This window comes from Aethina tumida, chromosome 1 (assembly GCF_024364675.1).
Source record: "Aethina tumida isolate Nest 87 chromosome 1, icAetTumi1.1, whole genome shotgun sequence".
Lineage (NCBI taxonomy): Eukaryota > Metazoa > Arthropoda > Insecta > Coleoptera > Nitidulidae > Aethina > Aethina tumida.
In genome coordinates, this window is record NC_065435.1 from 69,471,633 (window position 1) to 69,496,595 (window position 24,963).

Genomic DNA, 24,963 nt, shown 5'->3' on the forward strand with positions numbered 1-24,963 from the left:
TTTTTTTGGAATGGTTGCTTGGAGCGCGCGATTTTTGTGGAACCGGTATTCCGATCTCTACTCAACAGTATGCTGGAGAAAAAAATTTTATAAGATATTATTCCTTAAAATAAAAGTATAAATAAAAAAATTACGGCGCTGGTTCCATTTTACGCAGACACCAGTATAAAATTTAACTTGTTCAAGTTTTTTTATAAACAATGTTATTAAAACTCATAATCTTAATGTACATTAAAGTTTTATTGGCAACAAAAATAGAAAAACAATCTCATTGTACAAAATAATTTACATACGGGAGGTATTATTTAATTATATACAGGCTTAAAATATGACAAAAAAGTGAATTTCTATGATCTTATTTTATATAAAGCAATCTTATATGTAAGTTTAAAAGGAAGGCATCTTTTAAATTTTATTATTTTGTGGACGTGATGAGTTATCGGCATTAATGTGCAAAATCCATTTTTTGAGTATTATTCAGGGCGTGAGTTGATAATTCATTACGTCCGTGTGTGAAAGGAAAACAAAAATAATCTGTATATTTATTATATCAACTATAAGATATAATTTAACTCTAATTAAAATAAACACAGAGATTTTACAAATATGTATAAATCTATTATTATAAAAGTAGATCTACTACTTGAAGTTGTACAAAGACACCAATAATAATAATATTATTATAAAAATGAACAATGTTGACTAGGAGAAAAATATTGCAATTGTTAATTATTACAGTACAAAAACATTGTATTTATTCCTCTTACAAGAGAATAGGCATTAAATAAGGCACTCTCCAAATATTATCTTTCTGTCACTGGTTATGGTATTATTAATAGCATTGTTCGAAGAATGATAGAAAATTATCAGAAACTGTCAGACCCAAGCCCATTGATGTTTTATGAATGCATTTTCATAAACACGCATGTGTCTGTCGGTTTCTTCCAACAAGGCCAATAATAGGGGGACCGCAACATTTATTAAAAAATCTCTGTGTTTATACTACATCAAATGAATTGCAAATAAACACGTTCAAAAAGTGCGATTATTTTAAAATTATAAATTAATAATAATTGTTTTTGTCTACTATAAACCCAGAAGTAAAACATTCACTTCAGTCTCACGGTGCTAATATTTAAAATAAATAAAATTATGAAAAATTAAAAAACCCAAAAAATATATTTACAATACGATTATCTCTTGTTTTTAATATGTAAAAATAATTAACAGTAACAAATTTAAAACGCCGTATCTACAGGTAATTAATTAATAAAATAATATTTAGCTAAAATTGATCTATTGTACAATAGCACGCTATAAAAATCGTCTAAAACTTAATTACCTAAATTTAAAAGGTGATTACAAACGGTTGCGCAATGAACATGTTCAAAATATGCTTTTATGAAAAAACAACCGTGGCTAAATATTGTATACATTATTGAATAATTACCTTTTTATATATAGCAATATTTGTTCATAATTAAGCAATCACAGTTTTCAATATATTTTAGGTAAGATTATTTGTGGAGGAATTATTCATTCTAATTGTACAGCAATAAAAAACGAACGGCGAGGTTTCAAAAATGTGAACATTTTCGAAGTAAAAAGAAAACTTAAAACAATATTTAAATTAGATTTTTCCTATTTTAACAGCACGATAGTTTTTTATAATATTTGGGGTTTGGAAGAAATCCACCCTAAACTAAGAAACTTTAGTTAATACTAACCAAACTAAATCGTTGCGTAATATTTAAAATTGGTAAATTAAAAAAATAAACTATTGTAAAATGAAACAGATAATTCATGAATATGTACAGAAGCCTTTACTAAATTAAAATCATATTTACATGCAATATTACTTAAAACCTAATAACTAAACAATTTTTCAGTTACATAAAGATTAACTGAAATTTTATTATTAAATAGTGTCAGTTAAATCAAGCTTAACAAACTGCGTCTTCTAAACGCATTACGGCAAAATAACAAACGTCCACACCATTGGACTTCGTGACGTTTTTTTAATACTATACGTGATGTCGAGAATAAAGGAATCCGAATTAGATTAGAAACTAATTTGATTTTCTGTAATACTTTGCCATTTCCTTTAAAAACAAAGCATTCATTATATTTGATTCTTTATTACTATTTGACAAAAAACGTCTCGTAAAAGTGGCAGTTTATTTTGGTTATGGCTTACAAGTAAATATGTAATTTAGAATGAATAGCAGTGTAGAATTGTTTTGATCTTATTGGTCATTTAAAAATAAATAAAAATAGTAATATATAAACCGTATAATACACAAAACTAAAAAATAGTAATATATAAGTTGTGTAATACATGAAAATAAAAAATTAAAAAAAATTGGATAAAAGGTAAGTAAAATCTACCGTTGTACCTTTACTGACTTTCGTATTAAAACAACATCACGAAAGTACAATCGACAAAAAAAAATAATATCTAAATCTGCATCACCTGTACTAATTCCTAAAAAATCCGTCTTTCGGTAATAACCGGTTTGACATATTAGCAATTATCGGGTTCGCCTTTCCGTCACAAGCTAATAATAGCCCAGGAGACCCCAAAACAGAGCCTAGGGCTGGCTATCGCGTCACCTGCGCGCCTCTAACGTATACACATTGATGCTGCAGTCCGACGTACCGGTTGCCAGTGCCATTTTGTGGGGATGATAGTTGAGGCATATGACCGGGCCGATACGATGACCCATGAATCCCTCGTAGAAACGGATTGAGTTCAACTGTTCGCCGTTCATATGGTAAATATTCACGTATTGCGACAGTGAACCGCTAGAACGAGATGAAAACATTATTGAAGTATGTAAATTGGAAGTCAACCGATTCATCGGCATTGACACCGATGTTATAAAGCCGTACCGTAACGACTCTTTGCTATCGGCAATGTATCGATATTGTAACAATTTACTTAGTGAAATCAGTTTCTGAAATAAAATACAAATTTATGATGACAACACTTTGAAAATATGCTGCTTCATTGTGAATTGGCTCTAGATGAAAGTAACCTTTAGAACTGAAGATACGGGATCTTTAAATATATCAAAGGATGTTATTTCTAAACTTACATCTAGGTTTACAAATATAGGAAATGTTGAAAGAATGTTTCTTAGTATCAAACACACAAGAGTACAATAACCTAGAAGAACCAGTATGAGAAAATTGTTTCTTTATTCGAAGGTGGATGAAAATATGGTTTGTGAGTTTGTGGATTGAAAGAAAAGCAAATCTATACATTTGTCAACACCTGTCTGTAGGCAAGATGTCATTCAACAAATAATCGTTATTTTCATGCGACCATTGGAAACTAGTTTGTCAATTACATAGAATCATTTAAGATTACCAGCATATTTTCTAGATTTCAATACCCTTGAAGCATGGGTGAAAATGCTACAAAGTCGTCTTTAAAATAATGTACCACATCCAGCAACTTGGAGAACTACTACCACAATTAGGTGAAGAAATTGTCTTTCCTAAAGGTAAAATTGAACATTTTTATATAGGGTACAGGCCAACTAATTGGACAGCTTTTGAATCCGACTTCTTAGGATTTCACAGAAAATTTTATATTGTGTGTGTGTGTGTGCACTACTAAATACGTCTCTATTTTTATTTTACTAAAAAATATTATTTTTTCAAAAACACGACGTTTTTCTCAAGTTGTTCATTTTTAAATGAACTTTACAAAAGAATTACAACCAAAAAAATATGTTACAAATTTAATTTTTTATTATTTCTTTGCTAATAACTGTTTCATTTATTTTTTGTGTAATACAACAAGTCCCATAAAGAGTGGACTTTCTTCTACGTTTTGTAATCAGAACAAAATATAGAAACTTTTCTTACACATTTTAAGGTAATATACATACGTTAAATATATAAATGAGGAAGGTAATAAAAAAGGATTTACAGTTGATTAAATTTCAAACCAACTTCCAGACTGAATGACAATGAAATGGAATTTGAAACATTATAGGTCAATTCTAAATTTTGTAAAAACATAAATAAAAAATAATATACTTGTTCTCATTGCAAAATATAAAATTAGAATTGGAAATCAACCTATGATAGGGCTTACTGCATTAAAGAATGGATGAAAGAATGTTTTATCTGAAAAATAAATAAATAGAGTGAAATATTTATTTTTACAAAAACTTAACATCTGAATTTTTTTGTAACATTCGTTCAAAAATTAACAACTGGAAAATAACGTATTGCTTGAAAAATAAATAAATTAGTAAAAAAAATAAATAAAAAGTGGTTAATTTGGCAAAACTCTGTTTCATTTTTTTTTTAATTCATCATCCAATATATAAATAAGATTAGATAAGAAGATTCATACCATGCATATGTGGTGGCTGATCTGTGGATGGCCATACAGGATGTTTCTACCGGAATATTACTTCCTAACTTGTGTATCGACTCTCCTTTTCTGATATCAAACATTTTAACTTGTCCGTCGGAGCTGTAATAAAACACAAATCGATAAAATAATATCACTGATTAATACTATGAATTTACCTTCCGCAAATCAGCATGTTGTCCCTAAGCAAGACTGCCAGAACGGACCCGTTCAGCTCCATCCAGACGCGAACAGGTGCACACGACGAACTCACTCGCCTGTCGAATAAACGTACGGATCCATCGGAGCAGCCCACCGCCACGTAGCCGGAGCGAGGACCGCCACAACTGCTGCCGTCCATATCTTCAGCCAATCCGGCCATGCGGGCGTACTTGCGACTGGTCTCGTGACAGATGCCAGCGAAGGTGGAGTCGATGGCGGTGACAGATGCATCTGTGCCAGTCGGTATGTCGAAGGCTCGCATCTCGCGCTCCACGTCCCAGAAGCGGATGGCACGGTGATCGCCTGCGGTCATCAACGTTTGGGTCCACTGTTCCCATGACAATAAGACACCTGCGATTCAACAATGAGTAATTCGTTCCCGTGTTTTTTTTTTTTTCAAATTTCAATTACCTGATTGTTTTGGCTGCTTCAAATCGTTAAACGCCTGCCAGGCACTTATGAGAGACGGTTGACTGCCGATTATCGGTTTAAATAATTTAACACTTCCATCGTCCGAAGCTGTCATCAACATCGACGAGTCGTGACCGTTTATCCACTCTAATGCAGTGATCCGGCTGTGTTGTGATTTTGTCGATTTACATTGTCCGCTGCTCGTCTTCGCACCGGTACCCCAATCCCAAATCCTAATAAAGTACAATTATTTAATAAATTTTTACATTTTTGTATTAAAAGCTGTATAGTATTATTTAAAAGATTTTTATTTATTATTTTTTTTATTAAAAATTTGTCAAAATTCAAGCATTTTTGTTTTATAGGTCAGTTGGTCATTTGGAGAAGATACGAGAAGTAATCAAGTCGCACGATTTTAGTGTCACTGGTTTACAAATGAATGCAATGAAGATCAACAACGTCAAGATTATCCTGAAATCTGCTCCAATAAAGATCTTAGCAACATCTCGTGCAAAATCCTCTGACAACATATTTGGAAATAGATTAATCATTAACAACTACTATGTATTAACCATTAGAAAGAGGCTTCATACATTGAATTTTATCAATTATTTACAATTGCCAATTTTTTCCTTGAACACAACGCAAATGAGACTTACTCATAATACATAAAATTACGTATGACAATAACAAGGAGTTGAGTTCAATTCCAATCAGGACAATGGGTGGAAAGTGATAAATCTAGTAGACTACCTTTCTAAAGGTCAAACTATCAATTCAACTGACTACTGTCCACAGCTTGACCAAGTACATGGAAAACTTACTCAAAACCAAGCTTATTTAGTCAATAAGCTTGTCTTTGAGTAGCCACGCAACATGTCCGATTAGGAAATTAACAGAAGCCTCACCTCACACACAATCTAGTTCAGACGTTTTTCTTTGTAAATATTATTTTTTTATCATTGCCATTTTTTTATTTAATAAATGTTTTAATTGTATGGAAGGCAAAACTGAGATTACTCTTTTCGTCAGATCCAAGGACGTTAGCAAAAAATTGTATTATATAGGTGAATATTGTGTTAAATAAAAGTTATTTTTCGAATTCTGGGGAAAGTTTTATTTTGGAAAATTTGTTTTTCGCACATTGCGCTTGAAATATGGAAAAATCGTCAATCTGATTTATTATATACTTACGCAAAACTGTCTTTTCCGGCAACAGCTATTTGTTGGTCAAAAGGATGTAACTGAAGAAGAGAAGGTGCAAGTGCTGTCTTTGTATGAAACACTTGCGACTCTATTCTCGACGTTCTTGATGTTCCCACCCGTTTCACTTCTTCCATTGACTCTTGCCTAATACTACAGTTCCTGTAATAAATAATGTAAATTTGTAAGAATTATTGATAAATCTGAAACCACAATTTACCTAGCTTGTCTCCAATCCCTATCGTAGTATTTTTGCGATTCAGGATCAACGTATACTCCATTTTTCTTTTGTGCAAATCTCTTTGCTGACCACTCAACGAAACTAGTCTTCACAAGAGCCGATCTCCTGGATTTTTCTTCGTCTTCCATTATCACTTGATTTAATCTCCTTGATCTATTTTGCGACCGACTAAAAACATTGAAATAATATTAGACTCTCTACAGTTGTTCACCAAAGCCTCAACCTTTACATTAATATTAGATGGGGTTTAATCAATTAATTCAACGATATACACACGCAAAATAATATTTATAACGGTCAATTCTTTTTTTTTTCGATACAGATGATAATAAATAAAAGTGATTTCCATATTTAAACTAATTAGATACATTGCTTTAAACTATTTTTTGTCGTTCGAATCTCCGTATTGTTAATATTTTATAAATTATATTATTTTATATTATTATAATTATTATTAAATCTTACCTGTTATTAAACCTATGTAAATCGTGATTGGGATGCAATGTCGGAGGACTCTCCCCAGACAAATAGTTCATTCTATTCGGACTAGGAGGTAGACTTATGCTTGAATTCATTCGGTTTTCGGCCGATTCATTCTGTTCCTAAAACCCCAATTATGTATTTTTTACTGATGCCTTAAGCCTTACCAAATATTACCTTTACAATAGATCTAATATGATGTGTAATACTATTGCACAAGCTCGCAACTTCTGGATGCGGATCGGTTTCCAATGTCAATAACGCCATCCAAATTTTCATGTACACAGACCCAAAACTAATTCCGGGCAACGTCCCCAAGCTGCCTGAGTGACTGGACGTCATTCGCTGCTGACTCATATTGTTAATGGAAGAACTTGAATTGACCCGTTTCATTCTGTCCATAGAATCTTCGGTAACTCTTAATTTATCCCTGCTGGCTATCCTCCTGAGACTGGTCGGCGTCGAAACGTTGCCGTAATCGGTAACGATTTGCGCCTCTTTACGTGCCACACTGACGAAACTCTGTTCGAACGTCAGAACGACCCATTGTAAGGCATTGACCAGTTCTTTGCGTACCAACGGGCTCATGTCATCCATTACGGTCGTCACCAGTTTCATGACGACACCGTGATCGATATTGTTCGCGTGTTCCGATCTCTCGCCCACGGAATTAATGAAGGTGCCCAAGGCGTAAACCGCAGCCGCCCTCACCTCCGGATACGGATCTTTAAGTGGGGTGTACAGTTTTTCGTGGGCGATGTCCCGGACACCGATCCATTTTGCCGAGTCAAATCGGTCCCAAAGTCTGCCGAGGCAAATCGCCACCCATTGTCGCAGGTGCGGGCACGGATCATTCAATTGTTCGAGGCAAATACTGATCAGGGAGCCTTGTAATGCGGCTTCCTGCCCATCCTTGAAATTCGTCACTATCGACGCCAGCACGAATGTTGCTTGCGTCCGGTGCTCACTCTAGAATTAATTTGAAAAAAAGAATAATTTGGAGTACAATACTGAGTTGTTCCAACTACTTTTCCTTCTTTGACTGAGGTACCTTGAAACTTTTATTAGATTTAACTTATCCAAATATAGGTGCAGAGTTTCCTGTTGTTTATTGTTGCATTCACTTGATTATAGCTATCTTTTATTATCTTGTGGAGATGTAACACTTTTGAATGATAATGAAATTTAGCAAGTAATCGACACGTCCTTATTTCTGAGCATTTGTTTGTGGGATCCAGTGGGAACAAATTATTTTAAAGAGCAAAGAAATTATTTTAACGATTAAATATACATGCAAAATTGAATACATGCTGGTTCTTCTCAATCTGGAAATTTTACTTTGGTTTTATAGTCTTCCAAAAAGAAATATGGAATTGGGTTGATTAATGCACTGTCGTTGAGATAATTCACAGTAAAAATTGCATAAAATTATTGAAGGATAATGTTCCCCAGCTAATACATTTTTTTGTTAAGATATCAATAATTCCAATTATGTAAAAAATCCTTTTAAAAATATCGAATTTCATAGGACAGATTTCCATTTTCAAAACGTAACATCAATTTTTCAAAGGATAGTTCAGGATTAATTAATGGTTAACAATTGTTAAGGAAGTGTGTCCAGCTCTGGTTAAATGTGACTTACCGATATGGATGTGTCCTGAAGAACTGTCAAGAAGTATTTATGTCCATTGTCTCTAACTAAATCCGACTGACAGGTCTGAAATAAATTTTATATAAAACAATTAAATAATAAATCATAATTTTATTTTATACCTTGTCCACCGCCAGTATTTTGGCCCAAATCTTGACGAGAAGAGGTCTCAGTTCTTTGGCACTACTCTGGAGTAGTTTCAACACGTATGGAAAGATGCCAACAGACAAGGCCAAATTGACTGCCCATGGACCTAAGTCCAAGAATCGACCAAGAAGTTCCAATGCCCGCATTCTATGCACTTGACTAAGTAACACTTGTAGTACTATCGGCAACTGTTCAGGCGGATCTCTTGATTCTGAACCTGGAACAAAGTCACAACAAGGATATAAGTTTTAAAAATATTTTAAACCAATACATTAATAACATCAACTATATTAATCAACCACCTACGCGTCCCCCAAAAAACATAAAACAGAACATTCACTTACACTTACCGAGTTCCAGCCAGACCTGGAACGCGGTTAGCTGCTCCTCGAAGAAGGGTAGATGTTGGAAAGGTTTTTTGCCGCTAACAACGTCGGGTAGTTGGGCCATGCTCAGATCGAGTGTCAGATCCCACGCCACCCACATGTGGTGGAGGTAAGTTGGAGGTAGTTGAGGTGAGCTAACTGGAGTGCAGTCGCACGACCGCATGATGCGTTCGGCAAGGAGAAAGTTTCGAAACAGACTGGCAACCAGCAAATCTTGCCTGAACAGTTTCTGAAAAAGATCTAAAAAGCAAAGATAATTGATCAATTACATATCTAAATATTCAATAGCCTCAGAGAAATGCATTTTTTATCATTGGCACAAATAGTAAAAATGTAGTACCTCGTGGCAAAACGTTCCATGCGATCGTGTCCGTAATGGCTGTGAATATCCAGTTCAGTTCACCTAACATCGTCCTTCTGTCTGTTATTAATCCAGGAATCCTGCGAACACGAACAACGTTTGCAAAAATTGTTAGTGCATGTGATCCAACCCCTTTAATCAATTTAATAATGCAACTGTCTACAAACAATATTGATATTAGCGTCTAAATATTTACTCATGTAAGCCATCAAAGGGGAGATAAAATTTATGAAGGTTTGACGGATTAACAGATTAAATTGGATTGTTTAATACACATTATCGCATAAATTATTGTTTATTGTTAACATTAGTTATATCATTTATTTTTAAAGAAGGAAACAATTACTCACTGTTCAATCTGTTCCATGCTGACCCGCGGTACCAGTTTGGCGGTGGGTTGCAGCTTCCACCACCGCAAAGCTACCTTGATGGGTGTGGTCAAGCAGGCAGTGAACAGATCGGCCGGTAGATCGGGATTCATCGGCAGCACCTGGTTCTCAGCACAGGCCGCCAGCTGGATGCAGGAACTGTAGCTCGGCGCCGCCGGAGAGCCACCTCTTTGGGCGGGCGACGAACCTCTCGCCTGTGCGTTTGCAATCTACAAAAGACAATAACATGTGTAATAATTTATAGAAACGTTAACCAAATTTCGGCACAATGGTTATTAGAATTACTGAAATAGTTTCTTGTGTTGGAATCTTAATACTCCAATCCAATCTACTTCACATAACTATTTTAATTCAAATAAAACGTTATATATATAACACTTAAATAATTAAACTAGCATGTTACACTATTAAATGATAATGAGTGAAAAAATTATGTATTAGTGTAACACTAATTTTCTTGTTTGAGTATTTTTGTTGTATTATTTTACATTTTCTTATACTCACCTCAAATTCAGATTCATGCTGGCAAGCAAATTTTTTAAAAGATTTAACAATAATTCCAGCATTTGAACAATCATACACATAAATGGATGGTGCACCCATCCAACTTTGTAAATCATAAATTGATAAAGGAATGTACTGTGTAAATGTCTAAAAACAAAAATACATCAGTGACATGAACAAAACTTAACAAAAGTAATACTAACTCTATTAAATACCCATATTTCCCCATTTTCAGTGGGTTTAGGAACTCCATGACCATTGTAGTGAAATAAGACACGTTCTTCTTTGGCATTTCTCCTTAAAGACGAACATAACTTCTTAACTTCATCAGAAGTGGGGTCTAATGATTGCTTATATCTAGCTCGAGGCTGCCACCTCTCATATTGCGTTTGTAAATTTGAACCTATTTTATCTAATGCTTTTTGGGGTGACATAGAAAGAGGATCTAAAAATTCAAATATGAATTGTCTGTATTTTCAAAAGTGTTTACAAATACCTATCCAACATTCCAGTCTGGCACATGGTTGCGTTTTAACCACATCTGGGGGATCTACACCTACATTTAGACATAGAACTAAGGCCACACTTACAGTTTTCATCTGAAAATAATGATGTTACTTGATGAATTGCACCACATAAAAACAAAAACCACTCACTCTCTCTTTCATTCTCCACGCCTGCTTTTCATAATCGATGCCTTCTATCGGTTCTATATGTCGGTCCTGAACAAAACTGAGTGGCAAATCCCTATCTGTTATATTTTTATGATCCTGAACCTTTTCATTTTCTTCATTGTAATCCGCCGAACCCATCGTGGAAGCCGTTTTTAATAGTTAGTCATTAATAAATAGTGTCACGACCTCAAAACCATTTAAAAAGGCGAAATGCACCTATAATTTGGGAAGCATGGCACTCTAAAAACAAACCAATCCAAGTATTTTGACAATTTTTAGTTAAATTTGAATTTTTACGTTGGCAATATCTCCAGCCGGAGCATGAATACAAGGTAAACTTCGATGGGCGCATGATCGAGACACATATCAATACCGCCTCTATTTAAATATATTGCGTACTTACAATATTTTCATGGACATTACATTTTCTTAATTTATACTGACAATAATATCAATGCTCAATATGAGAATCTAATTTTAGTACAGTTGTTAAGTCAGCTTAGTATCGATGTACTTTTTTATATTACATATAAATATTTTTTAAAATTTTTGTGCAATTATCAATAATGAGGTCAAAGGTTAAAATATATAATTACGTAGATCATTATATATTATTGAGATTAAAATGCAACAAATTTATTATTTAATAATATAAATAAAATCACGTGTGGTGTAAATGTACTTTATTATACAGACACAAATTCCTTAACGCTAATTCTCGTTACTATAGAGTCAATTAAGCTAGAAACTTTTAGTTCTTCATCAGATATCTTGTAATTCTTCTTTATTGTTTTTAAATCAGCAAGTTTTTGTAGTTCACTAATATCACATTCTTCTCCATCAATTTCCTTGAAGCTATTATTTTCTTCATTGCCTTTTTTCAATATAAGAACTAGCAAATCTGTTTCCTTGTCATCAATTCCAAATTTGATAAGACTTTGTGTGATGTTAGTGGAAATTGATAAGTTGAATAATACTTCTGTAGACAATGATTTAGTCGTAGTTTTCTCTGCAAGAACTGCTTTGTTTGCCGCCACGACGATTTGAAAAGGATCCGCTATTAAACTGGGTTTTATTACAGCACATTTCAGTTCGCCTTTCATGAGTTTTTGCCTCAATTCTGGAACATTTGTAACATTTCGATAAAGTCTTAACTCCATAGAATACCCCGTTGAAGGATCTAAATTGGCCATGAAAGTCATTATAAATACAAATAGAAATATATTAAATGTTCTGTGCAATGATTCTTACTATTTCTTTTTGTTTTTGTTACAATGTTTACTTTTCAATGTTAGGTTAAGTTCATTTTGTCCCGTCTGAACTATCGCCATCTGTGGAAAGATCTTGGTTCTAGTCATTAAGTAACTTACACAGAGAATGAAAACTGTTGCCAATCAATTTCTTTATTCATAATTATGATTTCAGTAATGAAAAATAAATTTATAACATATGTTGAAGTAATATTAATCATGAGTCAGTAACAAATGATGTCTTTGGGATACACTCATGATAGAAGAATACCATTTAATAATTAGAACCGAATTTATCAAGTTATTAAAGTCGCTGGCATCTACTGAATCAATCTCAAAATTATATAAATAATTGACGCAGAATGTTCATTTAAAGAGATGTAAAATATTAGTTTATATTCATAAAAGTTTTTGTTGCAACACCTTATATGATTTTCTGCAGAATATTCTTAACAATAAAAATTATATTTTTAAGATGTTATGCATATTTTCAGTGCTAAATATAAAATTAAGATTAGTTACTCAATTTCCAGTTGCCATCGACTTCCGATGGATGGATCTAAAATATTCAAATGTAAAATATTATACAAATACAAATTACAAATTTACAGTTATAAAAAATATTAATGAGCATTTTTAAGTATACATATTCTATTGATTGTAAGGAATTGTAAGAAATTTTATAGTTTATTTTAACAGATAACTACATATAGTATAACCATTGAAAATTATATATTGAAAATCATATATTTCGTGATAAATGAGTCAAATTCCATAGGAATAATAACAATAAAATTTATTTAAGCCTAAATATTAATAAAAAATCTGACCGATGAATATGAATGAAATAATTACAATCTTAAGTATACCTTTAAGGTCTAAGGACAATGCAACGCGTAATTATTAATAATTATGTTTTTATAAAAGTTACCATTGGTTTTCATTATTATTATTGTTATTATTGTCATTAATGTTATTATTGTTATTATTGTTATTATTAATCTTTTGATGACGTGCTTTATATTAACGCATCATGTTAACAATTTTTGAAAATTTTCCGAATTTTGTTTAGAACTATTATTTTCTTGGAATATTTACATAATATAAATATAACGGCTATTCATAATTTTATAAATAAGATTCTCAATGTAAAATTGATTTTTATTTTCAATAAAATAATCATATTATTAAGTCGTACATGTCGATCATTTTTTATCCCATATTCTGTTAAAACACCAATTAACATATAATTGTGAAAAATTGTTAGTGTCATTTCGCTCTGTGTTGTTGTAGTTTGCAAATATTTTTATATTTCAAATTTTGACGCCCATAGGTATTCGGTAACCTCTGTAATGTCACTCATCTCTTTTCTATTTTTGGATATGAAACTTTACCGCTATGGTAAGGTCCATTAATTTATATATCCTTTTTACATTTTATGTCGAATAATACAGTATAAAAAACATGATGATTTACACATTTTTTAAATATATAATCAGTTTTATAAGATAACAGCATAAAAACAACCAAAGTACACCACTTGAAGATGATAACATTATTAAGAATGTTTATAATTTACATTATTTTGATTATAAGAACCATTACAAAAAATTATTTGACTAAAAAGTATATAGACGTTTTCGATATATATGATATATAAGTGACACATAGTTTATTATTTATAAAATATTGTATAAATAAACGTTTCATTCAGTACCTCATAATTATAATACAATATAATATCAAATTCAAGAAAAATTGAAAATTATCCCATTTTAAATGTCTACCAAAATCAAAAAATGAAAATTTAAATACATATATTTTAGGAAAAATATATAATTTAATATTTTTTTATTATAACAATTTTGAAATGTTTTTCTATATATTTCCACCAGTCTATTTAAAAAGATATAAACTATATAGAACTTCAATAAATCAGTGATATTCCATAAAAATAATTTTAACAGTCAGATAGCATTCAAGATAAAAAATGCCAGTCACGTTTTAAACTTCATTAATAACAGCTGATGAATAATTGTATATATCATTACTATTATACGATAAATAAATTAATAATTAAAATAAGCATTATTAAAATTAAAACTATAGGAAGATAATTTAAATGTAAGTAAAAATAGTCTCAAATAAAAATGTAAAAATGGAAAATAAATATAACATTTATGTTATTACATGAATTAAAAATAAATTTAATTTTAAAAAACTTAGTTAATAATAAATATTAAAAAAATCAAATATTTTATTTCTATAATAATGTATAATTTAGAATATAAGAAGAAATAAACAAGTTTATTAAATATTTTGAAGGAAGTTAATATTTATCTAATTATCTATTAAAGAGAATTATTACTAGCGTTACATGAAAAGAGTAGCTCAATGCTATAAAAGAAAACACTTATATATTTATTTATTTACATAAATATATAAATTATAATTCATCATGTATAGAACCATTAGAAATAATGTAATCGTTAACATCTTCGGGTATTGTAATATTAGGATTAGTCAATTTCGCCAAAGCCCAATATCTTCTTCTTAACATATGTGCACTTGCTTTTGGTTGTCTATTTCGTGTAAAAATTCCCTTTTTATTGCCACCAACTCTTCTAATTTCTGAAAATAGCACATTCCCTATAGCACAAGTTTGAATATACGTACGTACGTTAGTACTAATAGTACCTTGAATAGTTTTAAAATCAGCGAAATTCCAAATAAATTCACCTATAAAATATCCAGATTTTTCTCGTAGTTCATCAAACGCCTTGAAATGATTGGATAAGTAATTCAATTGGAATTCTTCCGACCATATATAAGAGGGTTGCTAAAAACAATCAGTTTTAACTCTATTTATTACTGATATTACATATTACCGTATGAAATCCTTCTAAAGTATCGGCTCCATATTCAGACACAAGAACAGGCTTTCCAAATTTGTTGTGCCATTTCTCGACTTCAGCAATCAATTTACTTTGAATAATATCCAAATCGGCTACATCACTATACCACGCATTATACCGATTCAAACTTATAATATCTACATAGTATGACTACAAAAAAATATATAATTACAAAAAGTATTAAACAACTAAACTTAATTGTACTGAATGATCTTCATCAGGTGTGTACATTTCCGCGACACTTATCGGTCGTGATAGATCGAAACTTTTGATGTGACTGGCTACATGTCTACAAAAATTATTGTAATTACAATATACCCTAAAAAGTTGTAAAGGTTTACTCAAAATATGCCTGCGATTCAGTATGCTGAGACCTTGGTTCATTTGCTATGGACCACATAATAGTGCTTGGTCTGTTTTTATCTCTTCTGTACAATTCCGTTAGAGATCTTTTATGGTTTTCCAATTGCAATGAACTAAATCCGCTATAAAAATTAAAAATTAATATACATTTGTAAATCAATTCTATATAGTTACTCCATATTCACAGCAGGACATTCGTTAATAATCATAATTCCTATTTCATCAGCTAAGTCCATGATTTCCTCGGCGTAAGGATAATGAGAAGTTCTATAAGAATTAGCTCCCATCCATTTGATTAAATTATGGTCCCTGATGATTAATGGCAAGTCGAATCCTCTTCCACGAAAATCAGAATCTTCATGTCTGCCAAAACCTCGCAAATAGATCGGCTTATTATTTAGGAGTAAAGATGTGTTTGTCCATGAGATGGTCCTAATGCCGAAACGTTGAACGTATTTGTCAATTAATTCTCCATCTGCATCATAAAGTTCAACCTAAATTTAATAATAGTAAGATCAATGAAATTAATTAAATTCTATTGATATCATACTTGAGCTTTGTACAAATATCCGGGATTATCATGCATGAGATACGGCCACCAAAGATTTGGAGACTCTATAACAATGTCACCAGTATTTCCAACATTTGTTGCTACCGCGTCATCATCCTTATTCAATATAGTTACGTGACATTCAACTTCTTCTGATCCTTCTACATATATTTCATAAGTCACAGTTGCTAAAAGATTTTATGTATTTAAAATGACAGTTTACATTTAAGTAGTTACCAGTCTTATCGTTTAGCGAAGTCGATATTTTTACATCCTGAATATAAACTGAAGGAGTGGTGTACAATCTAACAGACCGATGAATGCCGGCATAATTAAAGAAGTCAAATGTATAGGTTGCCAATTTCCTTCCACTGGAATCAGGAAGTTGCGATCATCGATTAATTAAATAAATATGAATCTTACACTGAATCAGTGTACGTTCCTCCTTGAGGAATACTATCTGAAGATAATGTGTTGTCGCATAACACTGTAATTTGATTTTCTTGTCCAAAATGTAGCAAGCTACTGATATCTGCTTCAAACGGCAAATGACCAATTTCGTGTGTAACTGCATCTTCTCCATTGATAAACTAAACGCAATAATATTTAGTACTTTTCAAAAATTGAACGAATTAGACATACCACTTGGGCAGCATAATTTACAGAATCTAATCTAATGAAAATTTTCCTCCCATCGTTCCACTCTTTTGGTACGAAAAATGATCTATCGTAACCAACCCAACCAACATAATCTCGGATTTTAGAATCTGTCACAATATCATTATAACTTGAAGGTACAGGCATTAAGTGAATTTCATTTTTAGTGATCTTAAATAACATTTGTCATTAAATAAATACATTAACATTTAGAAATTTTGCTGTTGTACAATACTTACTAGATTTAAATCACCTTTCCACCAATCATTTTTATAAAAATCAAAATTGGTGTCATTAAGAATGGCAAAATTCCATAAACCATCCAATGATTTTACTTCCCGTGTTTCAGATTCCTTTGGATACAGAATACCCAACGCGTTAATTTGAGTCACGCTAAATAACATTAACAAGTACCACATGATGACAATTTACTAATAAAAACTTGGTGAACTTTATTGAAACTTTGATATTTATATGTACTTACCGTCCCCTCTGTTTTAGATTAAATTAAAGTGATTTGTTTTTGCAAGATAATTTGCTTGAGTTTGTTTTGTTTGTGGGTACTTCTTTTTTATAAATATCCAATTATTTTCTTACTAGATAAAAATCAGATATAAGACAGATATAGGTTGTTTAATAATATTTATTTTATATTATAATCTAAAGTATGCAGATAGTTGCATATTTTGAAAATTCTCATTCAAGTCATGTACCATTATTACTTAAATGAGTTTATTTTTAAAATTATTCTCAAAAACGATACGCAATAATAACAAAAAAATAATTTACAAAATTTATTGAAATTGTATAAATTAATATATTAAATAAATATATCTAAAATCAACAATAAATGCAAATACAATTAATCAACGTCGATCCTGTTTATAGTAATATCGGCTCGTTGGTTTAGAATTTTAACAGACATTTTGGGTGTAAACCTAGTAACACCAACTTCCTTCAAAGCTTTTCCTCTCGTGTCTTCTACACCAGTTGCACCTTCTAAGGCCAGGAGAGTTTCTCGTAGTAAAAGTGCAGAACCCTTTGATATATTCAATAAATTAATTGCCTCGATTACCCTAAAAATTAAACATTTGAAAAAATAAATACATATACCTTTTAACAATCTTACTGAGAAAAATAATTTTCAGGTTTGTCACTAAACTGAGCAAACAAAGGCAGCAAGTTACGCATCACGTCAAATTTTAACTGTAAGGCACCACCGTTACTAAATCTATTATCCAACACCAAGTCTTCAAATAAAAATGTATCAATTTGTTGTGCCATGTTCCTCCAAACCACTGCAAACAATTTTCCTTCAAGACTTTTTTGTAACTGGTGCAATCTTTTTGCTATTACTTCAAAAATCGGACATGCACTGGGTGTTAACGATAGACTTCTATATTCTTTTTCCAACGGAATAGCCGACCAACTGCAAAACATACTGAATTACTAAAAAAATTTAAGATTTCAACAACTTACATTTCTCTTCTGTAACCTTTGCTTCTGCTTTTCACTTCTGCAATAACGGACTCTGCTAAAGTACAAAGCAAGTCGCGTCTCATGTGTCTGTATAACGAAAGCACATCCGCAAAAACAGTTTCAGTATCTGAATCAGATGGTAAATCGTCATCTAAGTCGTTCACAACTGTGGCGTTTAATTGTTTTGATGCATGCTCGAACTGACTCTTATAGTAAAATAGATTTAAATAATGCTAAAATAACAACAGTAAATATTTCACGTAAAATTTGCGGTCGACTTTTACTTACTAACATGGCCCCCCAATCAACTAAAACATTTTCTATGTAATACAAAGTATTGGCTATCATAGGATAAATTGATTCGATGATGTCGCCTTCCACCGCATTGATAAGCTGTAATAATCTAACTCTAAAGTCGTCGAATAGTTCTAACTGTAACTCCAAAAATTGCAACCTGTGACCAGGTTGTGGTAGAGCTTCATAACGTTCTGTAATTGTTTGTTGGAGAGTGATAAATGCATCCGCGCACGTGGTTATTTTTAAATCATCCATTTCGGAGGTCAACGGTTCGAATGCTTCAGTTGATGATAGTAGCATCGCATCCATTTTTTCAATGGCATCTAAAAATGTCTTATATATTATGGTTTAATGACGACTTGCTTAAATTATTACATTTCTTTTCCATAGTCAACCACTTGATAAATATATGTGCCTGAGTCAGCACCGATATTACAGAGGGCTGATTTGGTGGATAGTTATACATTTCCCTTAATTCCTTATCGAATCCCAAGGCTTCATCTATAGTGTGCGAAAACGTAAAATCGTCGTACTGTAGTTGCGGTAAATCAGAATGCAATTTTTCTACAGCTAATTGTACCAAACCTCTGGTGAGTTCCAACTAAAATGAATCATGTTAATCATCAATGCATATAGTAAATGTTTACTTATACCTTGGCGTCTATATGATGTAATCCCAGTTTATCTATTACAGGTTGCACCCAAGTACCCACGAATTCCCTGTGATCTCTGATCCAAGTAAGAATCTGCGTAAAATACCACTCGGGTTTGTCCGCCCTATTTGTTTGTCTACTCCCATAGAAGTGATATAGAAATCGTTTTCTAAGAGGTACTATCAAAAGCTGAATGGGCAGACAAAGTGGTGGAAATTCGGACAACAGTGCGGACGTAACAACAGGTACGGTACTTTCGCTTGGCAGTTCGATTTGAAGCAAATATTCGGCGATAATTTGCAGTTTTTGTACGTTCACGGGCAATGGTACGACCAGACTGAAGTTGGTGTTCACAAAAGGCCATTTTATTTGTTTCAATATTTCATCAAAATCTCTAAAAACAATAATTGTTACTACAAACAAAAGATAAATTTGTCAATATTTTTAATCAAAGTCAAACATGAACGCGATAAAGAAAATAGCTCCGTTGTTGAACCGCGTATTGGTAATGAAAATAGAGCCTCCAAAGCAATCAGTTGGTGGTATCATACTGCCTGAGACCAAGCAGAAACTTTCGTACAGGATGGGGAAAGTAATAGCAGTTGGACCGGGAATCGTAAAGGACGATGGTGAGGCCATCCCCATGTGCTTGAAGAATGGGGACAAAGTACTCTTCCCAGACATTGGAGGACTGAAGGTGGAATGCGACGGAAAAGAGTGCTATTTGTATAAAGACTATGAAATTTTGGCCGTTGTTTAATATGTCAAAATGACATTTGAAATTTTTGTTGAAATGACCAGTAACCAGTTCTATGCTTTTTCAATTTAATTACTGCCATTCAAAATGTATGTGTGATATATAATACATTTCATGTATTTTGCTACAAAAAATAAATTTTTACTCACTTGCCAAGCTTATTTTTTAATATTTTATGCCAATAATGTAATGTATCTTTTAAATAATTTCTTAAATGAACAGCAGGTAAATCTACCAGATTTCTACTAATTTCACACAAATTAGCAAATAGAGTTGCACACTTTTCATCATCTTTCTTAGTTACTTCCTTGTGAAGCTCAGTACTGCAATAAATTTAATAAAAATAAATATAATAATCTATATAGTTTAATAAAAATGAACATACCAAAGGGATTCAATTTGTTGAATAACCCTAAAATATTGCAGAGTTGTATGTAATGTATTTAGTTTATCAAATTGATTTTTAGTTTCTTTTCGAATCTCATCAATTTCATCCAGGTTCTTATGTACTCTCTGGATAATATTTTGGGAATTATCAATGGCTTTATCACATTTTTCCAATATTTCACCCGTTCCTTCTAGTGTTTTTCCAATAATATATTCTTTATTTTTTACATCTAACTACAAATAAATAGTAGTACTAGAGTAATATTTAACTGAAATTAAGATTAATAATTTTTCATACCTCACTTTGCAGTCTTCCCTTTTTATTAACCAACTCCTCATAAATATTTTTACATTTTATAGGGTCGATAAAATCCCTTCCGTACTTTTCGTTTAATTTAGTAACCGTATATGTTGTTAAATCTTCATTTGTATTACTCATTATAAATAAATAACTAAATCACATATATATACACACGTTTTTATTATATACACATTATTGAACACTCAATCTATTATTATTTTCAAAAATTACTATTAGTTATTCAATATTAATTTAAGAATTAAAATTTGTATAAAAGTTGACAACACATTCCATTTCTGTCAGTGTTAGTTCTAATAAATTGGATTAAGTAGTTCAAGTATCACTATCCCACAAATCCCCAATAATTTAATTATATTAATAAGATTAATCCATCCAATTAATTTAAAGTGAAAATATCATAATATTCCAAAAGTTTATTATACGTTTTTTTTTTCCTAGAGATGTGTACAATTTGAAACATTCATCGTGTAGTAGTTCTGAGACTGACACGGAGTAGTCACGATTGATTTCCTAACCTTTAATTTTTAAAATTTTCAAAACAGGTGTCCATGTATTATTGTTTTTACTGATATGTTTTTATGTGGGCGGATTTTTCTTATTTTCATTTACTTGTTGTGTGTACAAAGTTTTGGGTTTTTTATTTACGTTTTAAATTCATTGTCGTTTAATTTTTCGGACAATATATCAAACAATTTAAACAAAACTTATGATTACATTATAGGTCAGATTCCTTAAAATTTAACATTTTATTATATTAATTTTATGAATTTAATTTGTAGTTGGCTCTGGCTCAGCTGGGTCCATTGTGACCAAACGATTATCAGCAAATAAAAATTACAATGTGCTACTACTTGAAAGTGGCAGTGAAGTTAGACCAAGTATTTTGGATGTCCCTTCCTTGGGATTAATGCTTCAGGGAACTTCATATGACTGGGCTTATTCCACTATTCCACAAAAATGGAGTGCCTTTGGATTAGATAAAAATGTAAGTAATACTAATTTTTTATTGTAATTTAAAATTATTTTATTATTATTTTTTTTTTTTTGTTGTAAAATTAAAATAATGTTTACATATTTAGTTGAATAGTAAAATTCACCATTTATATAATATTGGTTAATTAAATTATTAATAAAATTATTGAAAAAACATGCAATGTATTTATTTGGTACTTATAGTAGTCCCACTTTTAAATTAACATAATAATATAAGACAATCAATACATCAGTTTTAACTGATAACTTAATATTTATGTATTTATTTGCAAACATATAAATATTTTATGATTTATTATTCTTTCAAGAAAAGTAAATGGCCAATGGGGAAACTTGTAGGAGGTACAGGTCAACTCAATAATTTAATATATGTAAGAGGTCATCCAGATGATTTTAAATCATGGTATGCAAGTAATCAGGAATTTGATTATGAAAGGGACATTCTTCCATATTTTAAAAAAATAGAACATTTTCAAGGTATTGTTATTTTTAAATTATTGCTCTTTAAAATACTCATACCTGTTTTAGACTCTCCAAGTAATGGTGTTTTAACTAACTTAATTTATACATCTATAATTCCTAAATTTATTTTGGAAGGTTTTAAAGAACTGGGATACAGCATTGGAAATAATATATTAGACACCTTTTCCTGTAAGAAACTATAAATTGTGTTTCATAATTTGCACATTTCATTGATATATACCTATATATTTTTTAGTATTTAGTCAACCACTTGTGAACATTTACAATGGTAAAAGATGGACATCATCACATCAGTTGTTGTATTTAGAAAGATCTAATGTTAAAATTATGCCTAAAGCTGAGGTTTATGAGGTTCTCTTGAAAAATAACTATGAGGCTTATGGCGTTAAATACAAATTCAACAACGAAATGTCGTATGCATTGGCTTCAAAAGGAGTAATTTTATCCGCAGGAGTTATAGGAACACCAAAAATCTTAATGCTCTCAGGAATTGGTATTGAGGAACATTTGAAAGAAGTCAACATATTACCTAAAATTAATCTACCAGTTGGTAATAATTTACAAGATCATGTGACGACAGGATTCGCCCTGGTTACGTTTGATGAGACTAAAAATTTCGGTATGGGCCTTAAGGACATGATAAATCCTCTTTCAGCAATAAAATACTTCATTCATCGAGGCGGGCCTTGGACAACCATAGGTTGCGAAGTTATGGGTTTTTTGAACACCAAACATCCTAACAATACTCAATTACAACCTGATCTGCAGTTTATGGTTATGCCTTTAGGTATTGAGGAAGATTCAGGGTTGCATCTTAGGAAACTGATGGGGATAAGTGATGTTTCTTGGTCACAATATTTTAGTAAAGTCAACGGTTCCATATCGATTTTGCCGGTTCTTTTACATCCAAAAAGTAAAGGAACTGTGAGATTAAATAGCCTAGACAAATTTGGACATCCGTTGATTGACCCTAATTATCTTCACAAACAGGAAGATGTTGACGTACTTATTGAGGGAATCAAAATTATCAAAGAGTTTGTCAAAACTGAACCAATGCAAGAATTGGGGGCTAAGTTTAATACTATGCCATTTCCGGGTTGTACACATCACAGGTTCGATACGAAACTGTATTGGGATTGCTACATTCGGCATCTGACCATAACATCATATCATCCTGTTGGAACGTGCAAAATGGGCGATGATGAGGACAGCGTTGTTAATTACAACTTTCAAGTCAAATTGACCAATAAATTATATGTTGTTGATAGTTCTATTCTTCCAACATTGACTAGCGGAAATATTAACGCGGCTGTGTTAATGATGGCCGAAAAAGCCTCTGATGTGATATTAAACAATGAATTCCTGAACAAAGATACATCGAAAATTATAAGTCTGTTTTATTCTAATTATACATGTAACATATTTTAAGCCATACTGTTGTCAATTAAAATTATTAATTGAGTACTTATTGTTACTTAAATTTATAGATGCAAATTATATTTGTAAGAAGTTAATGTACTGTTTTCTAGTTTATATAGCTGTTTTAAATAAAATCTCTTATTAAAAATTGAAGTTTTAATAAGATTATATAATTAATCAAACCTTACTATTTTAATAAGACGGTTATGTTATAGTTTAGAAATCAAATGATTTGTTAATATAAAATCAGATATTTTAATGCAAAATTGGATTCTAATTAAAAATATTCGCGATATGCATGTAATTACAAACCCCAGCATTGATCAATGCCTGCATGAGGTGAGTCGCGTATCCCTTAAATTAATTCTGTGATGCGATTTAGTTTAGTGCAGTTCGCTATGTTCAAGGCTGGTTTATTTTATTATAAATCAACACAAATAATTTTAATTATTTTATAAAAATCTTAAAAATAATATTGAAATGTTTTATTAACTGTTTATAATCCATTAATATAAATTTCAATTTTCTTATTAAAATATACCAAAATAAATGTTTATATTTAAGTACACTAATTTAAAATTTTTGTTGATTTAAATATTAAATTAAACATAAATATTGATATTTATTCAAATTCATTTTTAATATCGACATTTATATTTAGTTCAATTTAACATGATTTCGTACATAATTTGAAAAAATCCTATAATATAAAACTTTTTGGCTTTTATTGATGGGAATATAATTATTTTTATTTTACTTATTTAATTTATCATTTTTGTAATTTTCACTTTAAATATTTATTTTACTATTATTAATAAAATTACTTTTATAATGTCCCTTTATAATTTAGTTTGATATGATATTTTTTATTACAAAACGCGTCAAAGTTGTAAGGAGTATAAATAAATAATTGACTCTCAATATTTTAATTATTGAAAGCAGTGTCAAGGTACTTCCAATTTTGCTATATTATTCCTTTTTTATTCGTCATATTATTGATCATCAAATTCTTTTTTGTTTGTTATATTATTAACCAATAAATTCCCTCTATGTTCATCATATTATTGACTAACAAATTCCATTTGTGTTCATCATATTATTGGCCACAAAATCTTTTTTCGTTCATCAGTTTAGGGGCCTATAAATTTCGCTCACTTCGTCATAGTGATGATTAACATTAAAGTTCACAAATACATTTCATTAAATTAATCAATCAATTTTCAAAAATTCATGATCATTGACATTATTTAATAAATCGTTATTGTAGAATAATATTCAACAATGAGTAATGTTATATTTTAAAATAGTTACGTATTTAGAATTTAACAAATTGTAATTTAGTATAGGGCTGCATTCACTCAGAAATGGATTAGTATTCTTATACAAACACATTTTTT

The 24,963-nt window shown here is 31.0% G+C and overlaps 5 protein-coding genes across 6 annotated transcripts; 1 reads left to right on the forward strand and 4 right to left on the reverse strand.

Moving 5' to 3' along the window:
* Positions 1-219: 219 nt before the first annotated feature.
* LOC109608878 (regulatory-associated protein of mTOR) lies at positions 220-11,296 on the reverse strand. Of its 2 annotated transcripts, none has more exons than XM_020025431.2 (17): positions 11,024-11,296; positions 10,864-10,966; positions 10,571-10,812; positions 10,368-10,514; positions 9,825-10,072; positions 9,454-9,554; positions 9,078-9,353; positions 8,703-8,944; positions 8,572-8,646; positions 7,107-7,898; positions 6,915-7,051; positions 6,429-6,617; positions 6,200-6,370; positions 5,006-5,238; positions 4,552-4,945; positions 4,373-4,495; positions 220-2,805 (listed from the first exon to the last, which is right to left on the reverse strand). In XM_020025431.2, exons 1-17 carry the CDS (start codon positions 11,177-11,179, stop codon positions 2,610-2,612), a joined length of 3,825 nt encoding a protein of 1,274 aa, XP_019880990.1. In that variant the 5' UTR covers positions 11,180-11,296; the 3' UTR covers positions 220-2,609. The 2 variants fall into 2 exon arrangements, with proteins under 2 accessions (XP_019880990.1, XP_019880989.1); XM_020025430.2 differs by having other exon boundaries at positions 9,072-9,353.
* Positions 11,297-11,709: 413 nt separating this feature from the next.
* On the reverse strand, positions 11,710-12,352 carry LOC109608854 (EKC/KEOPS complex subunit Tprkb). Its single transcript, XM_020025409.2, has one exon. It carries the CDS (start codon positions 12,241-12,243, stop codon positions 11,728-11,730), a length of 516 nt encoding a protein of 171 aa, XP_019880968.1. The 5' UTR covers positions 12,244-12,352; the 3' UTR covers positions 11,710-11,727.
* A 2,334-nt stretch (positions 12,353-14,686) lies between these two features.
* On the reverse strand, positions 14,687-17,195 carry LOC109608817 (beta-glucuronidase). Its single transcript, XM_020025366.2, has 11 exons — positions 17,016-17,195; positions 16,762-16,947; positions 16,543-16,709; positions 16,357-16,490; positions 16,120-16,307; positions 15,744-16,063; positions 15,548-15,691; positions 15,411-15,495; positions 15,180-15,356; positions 14,989-15,130; positions 14,687-14,922 (listed from the first exon to the last, which is right to left on the reverse strand). Exons 1-11 carry the CDS (start codon positions 17,193-17,195, stop codon positions 14,738-14,740), a joined length of 1,908 nt encoding a protein of 635 aa, XP_019880925.1. The 3' UTR covers positions 14,687-14,737.
* A 362-nt stretch (positions 17,196-17,557) lies between these two features.
* LOC109608836 (RINT1-like protein) lies at positions 17,558-20,943 on the reverse strand. Its single transcript, XM_020025388.2, has 9 exons — positions 20,648-20,943; positions 20,348-20,583; positions 20,112-20,285; positions 19,206-19,599; positions 18,928-19,153; positions 18,544-18,875; positions 18,256-18,488; positions 17,906-18,205; positions 17,558-17,852 (listed from the first exon to the last, which is right to left on the reverse strand). The coding sequence occupies exons 1-9, from the start codon at positions 20,786-20,788 to the stop codon at positions 17,639-17,641; spliced, it is 2,250 nt and encodes a 749-aa protein (XP_019880947.1). The 5' UTR covers positions 20,789-20,943; the 3' UTR covers positions 17,558-17,638.
* Positions 20,944-21,125: 182 nt separating this feature from the next.
* On the forward strand, positions 21,126-23,708 carry LOC109608849 (alcohol dehydrogenase [acceptor]). Its single transcript, XM_020025403.2, has 5 exons — positions 21,126-21,392; positions 21,451-21,656; positions 21,973-22,141; positions 22,193-22,315; positions 22,383-23,708. The coding sequence occupies exons 1-5, from the start codon at positions 21,242-21,244 to the stop codon at positions 23,573-23,575; spliced, it is 1,842 nt and encodes a 613-aa protein (XP_019880962.1). The 5' UTR covers positions 21,126-21,241; the 3' UTR covers positions 23,576-23,708.
* The last annotated feature ends 1,255 nt before the right edge of the window (positions 23,709-24,963 follow it).

Bases quoted from the DNA above. Each gene is read 5' to 3' on its own strand.
- LOC109608878 (XM_020025430.2), bottom strand. From the start codon at position 11,179: ATGGGTTCGGCGGATTACAATGAAGAAAATGAAAAGGTTCAGGATCAT. The intron at 10,813-10,863 runs GTATTTGTAAAC...TTGAATTTTTAG, and splicing joins CAGACTGGAATGTTGGATAG to ATCCTCTTTCTATGTCACCC. The intron at 8,945-9,071 runs GTAAGTGAATGT...ACTTTGTTCCAG, and splicing joins CTGGCTGGAACTCGGTAAGT to GTTCAGAATCAAGAGATCCG.
- LOC109608854 (XM_020025409.2), bottom strand. From the start codon at position 12,243: ATGACTTTCATGGCCAATTTAGATCCTTCAACGGGGTATTCTATGGAG.
- LOC109608817 (XM_020025366.2), bottom strand. From the start codon at position 17,195: ATGTGGTACTTGTTAATGTTATTTAGCGTGACTCAAATTAACGCGTTG. The intron at 16,308-16,356 runs GTAACTACTTAA...AAAATCTTTTAG, and splicing joins TTCGCTAAACGATAAGACTG to CAACTGTGACTTATGAAATA. The intron at 15,692-15,743 runs GTAACTATATAG...TAATTTTTATAG, and splicing joins TGTCCTGCTGTGAATATGGA to CGGATTTAGTTCATTGCAAT.
- LOC109608836 (XM_020025388.2), bottom strand. From the start codon at position 20,788: ATGAGTAATACAAATGAAGATTTAACAACATATACGGTTACTAAATTA. The intron at 19,154-19,205 runs GTATAAGTAAAC...GATTCATTTTAG, and splicing joins TACATCATATAGACGCCAAG to TTGGAACTCACCAGAGGTTT. The intron at 18,489-18,543 runs GTAAGTAAAAGT...TTGTTATTTTAG, and splicing joins TTGATTGGGGGGCCATGTTA to CATTATTTAAATCTATTTTA.
- LOC109608849 (XM_020025403.2), top strand. From the start codon at position 21,242: ATGTTTTTATGTGGGCGGATTTTTCTTATTTTCATTTACTTGTTGTGT. The intron at 21,657-21,972 runs GTAAGTAATACT...TATTCTTTCAAG, and splicing joins CCTTTGGATTAGATAAAAAT to AAAAGTAAATGGCCAATGGG. The intron at 22,316-22,382 runs GTAAGAAACTAT...TATATTTTTTAG, and splicing joins TATATTAGACACCTTTTCCT to TATTTAGTCAACCACTTGTG.